Genomic DNA, 6,689 nt, shown 5'->3' on the forward strand with positions numbered 1-6,689 from the left:
AAATTTTTACTCCAATTCAACATTCTAGGCGTAATTTTCCATGGACTAATCCGCTCACAATAGTTATTCATTCTATTTTCCTATTCCACATTTGGCTAATAACTGAAAAATGAGTCCTTTGCACGTTGAAATCCGATTTGTTTACCTCTGCTATCAACGTGTTGCCCCGATAAGACACTTTCGGAGCCGATGGGAGACTATGGACATAGACGAAAAGTCATGAGGAAATTGTGTAGTCAAATAGGCATCTCTTGGAATGCAAGTGGCAAACTTTGGGTCGCTGCCAGTGTCTTGGACTTAAAACACACTAAGATAATACATTTCTGAAGTAAGAGCACATTTCTTCAAAAAGCATTATCCCGTCCAAGATATCATTTATTTGGCTCATGCGCCCATCTTTGGCAGAAAATAACTGTAAATGAATGCGTGAAATTTATCATGGCGCAATCTGACAGGTCGAATCTGAGATACCAAAAAGTCTTTTCTCGGTGTTATCAGCCGAAGATTATATTTCATTAGAGTAACTTATCTTTCCCAAAAATTGCGCTATTCAGGCTTTTTACATATGTGTCTTGTAAAAAATAGATTTCAGACACTATGCGAGGTCTAAAAATTTTTATTTTAAATCCCATATTTTTAGCCTTATAATTAGACCCAGTTTATTGTTTATTGAATCAAACTTCTTTCTACCCGCCAACAATACCTTCTCACTCAGCCGATTCTCTCTTCAAAAAGAATTCCTCGAAGCAAAATTTGTGTCCCTTTAGCATTATATCAGCGTTGTCTGAATCTTTCTAATCACTAGTGACAGTGGAGCAACGAATTTGACTTTCCGATTCAAAAAAAACCACTTAGCTGATTACTTTCCGAAGCTTGACTTCCCTAAAGAAGCTGAACGAGAAGGCAAAACATTGTAATCCGAATTTTCACTTCGAGTGACTGAGTGACAGGACCCCTGAATGTCAACAACTGTGCATCAAAGAGGTGACGCAGATGACTCCGCTTTTTTCTAAGAACATTTATGTTAACTCAAAAGGGAATTGCCTAACGGAGAGCAGGCAGAATAAGTCAAAAATAACCAGTCATGCCTTTACACCTACTTTGATGGTGTCAGTTCATGTGAAAACTGTAATCCAAAGCGCTTAGGCTGTTTTTCCTCCTTCTTTCTTTGGCTTGAATAATTTCTGTACAACCCAGCCATATTTCGAATTCGCCTTTCTTCAGCAAGAGTTCCCACAGAAAGTAAGTTTAAACACAAAATGAGTTGTAAAAAGAACCTGGAAGTGGTGACCTCTACCTATTATATTCCTTCAATTTAAAAAGTTACTCAAATTTACCGGCCCCGAATGAGTGAAAATTAACGAATTGGCTTCATTTTACGGTTTACTGACGAAAAAAAGCCGAATTAAAAAGAATTAGGTTGATTTTAAATTTGTGAGTACTTTACAAACACGGAAGACGCTTCCACCCGAAGCTTGTGAATGTCTCTATTTATTAATGTAGAATCTTTCTTTCTGCCCTCATTGTTAAAAATCAGCAAGCAGCTGTACCTTGTAAATCACTTGCTTCTCATTTATTTTGCCGTTGACTTCATAAGTATGCACTTTATTAGCGTAAAGACCCTTTCATAGTCTCAGGGTCATTCGATGAAAAGGAAGAAAGAGATGGAAGCTGAGACTCCCTGTGTATCACAATGACTTCACCATCGTACAGAGGCCGTGAGGCCATCCACTCTGAAATCCTTGTCTTCTTTAACTTTCTGCTACACATCACAAATATTCAGCAGAACGCATTATAACAAGGTCATAATAGGTTCACATCCCTGTACTTCAAGTATTTAATATGATAATCCGTCAAACGCGAATAATTCCCTATTACTATGTGACAATTGAATAGGCGGAAGTGAGATTAAATGGAAAAGTGAATGTAATTTAGCCATTGTAAAGCCACTTCCAAAGTGGCTCGTTATTTTGCATGCATCTGAGTCGCCTCCAACCAACTAACTGGAGTCAAATATTTCTGAAGAGGCTGCAGGTCACTTTCTCGTTGACATGATGACCCGTTTGACCGTGGGTGAAGGAAATATTTATAGAAAATAATTGTATTCTGAACTGTTGTGTGTACGAACTTGGGTCAAGTCGTGTTGCCTATTCTAATGAATAAAAAGGGATTAAATCACAGTGTGAAAAGACAGAATGTTCGATTTGAATTTGGCCTTACAGATGTTAATAGGGCATTGTTAACCCGGAGGGTCGTAAATTCAACCAAACAATCGAGAGCGCGAGTTCTAAGAAGCTCTAGAATAGTTGGATAGGAGGTGCGTGAGAAAAATTTTCTCATGATTTTAGAACGAGACCATCTAATGGAGATGCTGATATTTGCCAGTAAATTGTGTTTCAATCCTATACACATAAGCACAGCAAGTGCAGATTTCTGGGTAATGTGTGGCTCAGCTGTGTACAAGTGTGAGCCGATTGCTGAGGGTCAAACAGTACCATCTTTGTCAGCTAAACAAAAGAAACGACAATAATTCAGTGACTTTTAAACCTTATATGCTCTGTCACTGATACATGCGAGGCCATTAACTCAGTTATTCTCTCTAGCATTTGGCCACCTACATGGTGTATGTGTAAACTCAGTGTTTCCTGAACCCCTGCCTTGGATATCTGTGGCACCAGAAGGACATTCCTATTTTAACATTCCAGCGTTTCGGTTTAGAAACTGGATTCCTGAGCACCCTAAAATACCAGTCGACATGAAATCACAGCAATCACAGTAAGGTCATGGTCAACCAAATTATTGTTTTTCTGAACATTGGTATCCTTGAGCTCCAGTTGTGCCCCCAGTAGACACATGTCTACATGGCATCCACCTTGGACACTCATGTTTTCAACATTGGAACCCCATTCTGTGAAGTTCCATCTCGTGATTACTTTTATTGAGTCTCAGTAGTATTCTTGATCACATAAACGGACACAAGGTTAGATCACCCAGGCCAATCACTACCAAAGGTTGATGGTCAAACGGCTTAGCCGACTAATATGCACTGCTGTCGATTCCAAATAAGAGTGGCTCGATCTTTCAAAGCATCAGCAAACAACGTTTCCCTAGCGGCGACTTTACCAAGTCTACAGTCTATGAGTTGAATTGAATATGATTCGATTAGCAAATACTATGAAGGGAATTTGGATAAAGTAACCAGCAAAATAGTATTTTTTCGGGACTGTATACACCTTACGAACATCATTGGCAGTGAAGTAGGCAGCCCATGTTATTCTTCCAAAATGAAAAGGTAACAAAATATGAGTGTCGTTGATTTGTGGAGATTTGATTCCTAAACACACTTCCTGGGTGACCTCGACGTACCCATTGTCTCAACTATTTCTATTTTATTACTCTTTGCAGATGCGAATAACATAAAGTATTCTACAGTCATAAAAACAAAATTCTGCAAATTGGGCTGCGAAATTTGTTTATTCTTTGCAAAGCCAAAGCAGCAATCGAACTCTATGGATTAGGCCTTTTATATTATTTCCTATTTTTTAAATGTTCGCCATTCTGGATACTTCAGTGAGGACGTGAATGGCCTTCATTTATCAAGCCGTGGAGCCATATATTCGAGATTTTGGTTTCTACCAAAGGGCAGGGAAAAGGCGTAGTGTCTAATGTCACAATTGCGAGTCTAACCTTACACATACATTAAGTCACAGAAATGTGAATTTGGGGAAGTTAATTAATATACAGCTTAAAATTCGACAATCCACCCCATTATTATCTTTGGTCATGAAGATTACGACCTTACATTCTACTTTATTACTATTCTTGAGTTTACTGGTATAAAATATAAGTAGACAAGGGAGGAGTGAGTTCGTTTGTATACAAATGGGCACCTGGAATCGCCAATGATCTAAGCAATGCAAAGATGGATGCACATTAACCAAGCAGTTCCCTTTTTGCCGGTACCTCACGTGACGGTGCACTTTGACTGCTACCATTACGTTTTTCACTTAAACACAGGGTTCAGACCACAGTTAGTGCATGGCGTTCCTAGTTTAAGTATATGCAGTTGTCAAACACAGCCTGTGTAGCGTTAGCAAATGAACGATTCGATGGTGAATGGAGTAAGACAGGTTTCTTCTGGCGTCAGTTAGTGTAATTAGAAGCAAACGTTCACCCTGCCTTTGCCAAAAAATTTTTTTAGCTGCACTTTTTGCTTTTGAGCATCACGAAAATCAACACAGAGAAACTCCTTTTGGTTAGCGGACAGCACTCAAAGTGAGGCCTTGTATCATGCAAGAAATGCAAGTCACAGTTATGATTCATGTCAAACCATTATTTTGCCCTTATCGGGATATTTATCTTATAATTTATAAGTGTTACTTAAGAAGGGACAAAAAAAAACGTTTTTTGGAGACTGAGCTTTTCCTGTGTAATGGGCTACACATCATCATCGATGGTGAACGTGCAAGTTTCTCCTGCCTTAGTAGTGCTTTGGATTCTGAAGTACAATAGTGTACACACAATTCAGCACATTTGATCATGACAAGCAGGAAGTCGTATTCTGCCTAAGTTCACCATGCAGTCCACAACCTCTACTGTGCATATCGGCAACGAAAATCCCAGCGTACAAGTATTACTGAATGTCCATGTTTATCAAACCCATGGAAAGGTTCGTCTCCTGTCCAACCTCATCGATGGTCGCAATCACTAGGAATAAAATGTTTGACACCCAGATTGGATGCTCAGTAGGCTGGGTGCTGTGGTGCTAGGTTGATAGTTTCATGGGTAAGGACCTCGTACATTGCCTGAGTTCCTCGTCCACAATAACCTCCTTTCTTAATGGCATCCTGTTTCATCAACGCAAAGCCAATCTTTATTGTCATTATTGCATACAACTGCATAAAATAAAAAGTTATTAGTTTTTCTAAATTTTTCATTGTAAAGTTTGGGGAATATAAAGAAATGGGAGGATGTTTGTATCGAAAAATAGGCGATGGGGATGAAAAATGTTTGGTTTGTTACACTAGGAAATAAGATACACCATCCTTACTGCTCTGGCTAAATATGCATTTCTGTAGAGGTTGAAAATTTTCCTGAGGTAACAGTAAACCTAAAGGTTGAAGAGAATGTTTTGACCCTGTACATCATATTTTGGGGCTACAGGCCTGCTCCGCAGACAATACCGCCCATCTTAGCAACGAATGATTGTATATATTTTTCATATTTCAAACTAGATGGATACATTATGAACTGGTGTCCAAATGTATTATCTTTAGTCCCATCGAGTTCCCAATGGGAATAGCTGGGATGCTAAGCCCTTATTGTAAACGCCTTTACTTTACTGGTAATTCCTCTCTCATCGCAATCACATGGTGCCCTGGTCACACCTTCGGTTTCATTGACCTCCCACTCCCTCTTCTTTGCTATAAATGAAATTCTGTCCAGTCTACCTTACTTGATAGCACATTTTAAAACTCTTGGGAGAATTACATTTGTTTGACCCATTTTAGGGCTCTTCAATCATTCATCGCATGGGGTTTTGTTCACTTTGCACTTCAAAATCGTCAACTATTGAGCGAATCGCATGCATATGTATCAGGTAAGAAAGTCATTTGCTGTGGGTGACTAGACCTTTAAAAGGTACCGTTTGAAGGACTATCAAAGTCACATAATCTTCTCTCGGAGTTGCTGTAGATCTTGCTTTCTGGATTTCACCAACTGTCGACTGCAGTAGAATATGATACAAATTATTCGAAATGCTTGTCTCCAGTTTCGCACTTAAGATTTACGAAGAGGCATATCGATCACGTGAGCAAATTTATCAATTGCAAGCCCCCAGTAGTAGCAGAAGACGACGGCAGATATCTGAGTGATACTGATTAAAGGACAATGGGAGGTAATTCTGTGTGAATGCACTCACTGTTGAGATCCAAACATGCCAGAACTGCACAACCTCCGGGATTCCATCAAGTTCATCTCGATAAATCAGTGATTTTAATATCATCCAGCCCTTGGGAGAAAGGCAATATGTGGTCCACATTCATGTTTCGTCTGCTGTTATTAAGCATGCAACTGGTATTGCGGGAACTGAGACACGGGAGTTACGGTGTGGCCAACTTAAAAGTCTCGTCCCATGACTCGATTAAATAACTTGATCGTTTTAAACTAATTAAATTACTGACTAACTTTTATTTACTTCTCAAGAAATTTCCCTTTTTTACCACCCACGTCATGTGTTGCAGCGCAGTGGTGATGGGGTAAGCACACTTAGTCCAATGGAACAACAGGTTCATCGAAGATACGGGATACCAAAACTCAAATGTCACAAAAGGAGGTATGCACTGTGGATTGCAGAAGCTGGATTTGCAGTAAAAGTGCTATTTTCTATTCTACGAGAGTGTGATCAACAATTGCAGCGGCATCTGGCTTAAGTCATTTTACTTCGTCCGTAATTTGACTATGATGATATGCGGCAATGCATTTTTCGGTGGTACCTTTTAAGTACCTCCACAAAATTGATGGCTAAAAGAATTTAAAATTAGGAAAATTGGCAGAGGAGCACGTGGCGACAGGCCTATTAAGGCGGTTTTGTTTGTTCATTTTCTCAAATGCCTTCATTTCTAGTCAAATATTGCATTACCTTGAACTTAACAAAAATTCACTCTCTTTATGACATCATCCAAATCTAA

The 6,689-nt window shown here is 39.2% G+C and overlaps 1 protein-coding gene across 1 annotated transcript; it reads right to left on the reverse strand. All coding sequences in view use genetic code 11, as the record gives it.

Moving 5' to 3' along the window:
- Positions 1–2,714: 2,714 nt before the first annotated feature.
- On the reverse strand, positions 2,715–2,885 carry EGR_07968 (hypothetical protein; the record flags this gene model as incomplete). The annotated part of the gene is made up of 2 exons (XM_024497217.1): positions 2,715–2,738; positions 2,814–2,885. The coding sequence occupies 2 exons, from the start codon at positions 2,883–2,885 to the stop codon at positions 2,715–2,717; spliced, it is 96 nt and encodes a 31-aa protein (XP_024348347.1).
- Between the last annotated feature and the right edge of the window lie 3,804 nt (positions 2,886–6,689).

This window comes from Echinococcus granulosus, assembly GCF_000524195.1.
Source record: "Echinococcus granulosus chromosome Unknown EG_S00092, whole genome shotgun sequence".
Taxonomy (NCBI): Eukaryota; Metazoa; Platyhelminthes; class Cestoda; order Cyclophyllidea; family Taeniidae; genus Echinococcus; species Echinococcus granulosus.